The 918-nt window shown below is 55.4% G+C and overlaps 1 protein-coding gene across 1 annotated transcript; it reads left to right on the forward strand.

The window, feature by feature from the left end:
• Positions 1-300: 300 nt before the first annotated feature.
• On the forward strand, positions 301-918 carry LAESUDRAFT_442003 (uncharacterized protein). The gene has a single exon (XM_040902473.1). The coding sequence runs from the start codon at positions 501-503 to the stop codon at positions 855-857; it is 357 nt and encodes a 118-aa protein (XP_040759847.1). The 5' UTR covers positions 301-500; the 3' UTR covers positions 858-918.

Below are 918 nucleotides of genomic sequence, written 5' to 3' on the forward strand. Positions count from 1 at the left end.
GTGGCCCGAAGCTACCATGCAAAGGAAGCGCAGGCTTGCATCGCTTCGTCTTGACATGGGTGAGGGCCGAGATGGCCTCCGAGTCAGAGAAACAATTGTACCGAGAAGCTGACAGGAGGCTTCTATCTCAGACTGTCGCCACCATCGAGCGAGTGAGTGTGATCCTTATGCACAGAAAGACTCCATGTAAGCGTGACCGAGAGCCAACCGCAATCGCAAACCTGCCTCGTCAACAGAACAGCAGCGCATAGGCTGGTGCACCCACCAGCTCTCCAAAGCACAGCTGCATAATGGATGATTCGAGACGTGAGAGAGTTTACGTACGCTGATAACACGAGGCCAACGGCGATCAAGACAGACATCAAAATCAATGTGGCCGCCGTACGCCCACATTTCGATCGGCAGCTTCTGGAGCCAAACATGGCCGATTCACCGAAGGTGAGCCGGTCCTGTGCGAGAGAAGACCTTGCGGTGGATCGGTTTGGTCTGGCCTAGAGCGGATGCTTTTATATTTGATGGGAAAACCGCCTGGACTTCAGTCCAGTACGGTCTGCGGGCTTCCGCATGGCTCGACCGCAGCGGTTCACCCACAGTGGATGAACCGTTCGGCATACCTTGTCCCACACGAACCGCTCACACGGCCGGCGACGGCGGTCGGACAACATGGTGAGCTGCATTATTTCTGGAAAATATTCTCATATGCATTTCCTCCCTTTCCCAGGCTCATCTGGAGGGACTTCTTGTCTCCAGATGCACATAAGGCTTCGCCTCCCGTCCTCCCACTCCCCCGTCCCTGCCGACCTTCATCGCACATTCTGGCTGGCCTTGCTCTTTTCACCAGACCTTCGTTCTCTTGACTGCTCAAGCGCGACTCACCTCGACCGTGGAACTCTAAAACTCGAAGGCATGGTCAGACCA

Source organism: Laetiporus sulphureus (genome assembly GCF_001632365.1).
Source record: "Laetiporus sulphureus 93-53 unplaced genomic scaffold LAESUscaffold_52, whole genome shotgun sequence".
NCBI classification, from domain to species: Eukaryota; Fungi; Basidiomycota; class Agaricomycetes; order Polyporales; family Laetiporaceae; genus Laetiporus; species Laetiporus sulphureus.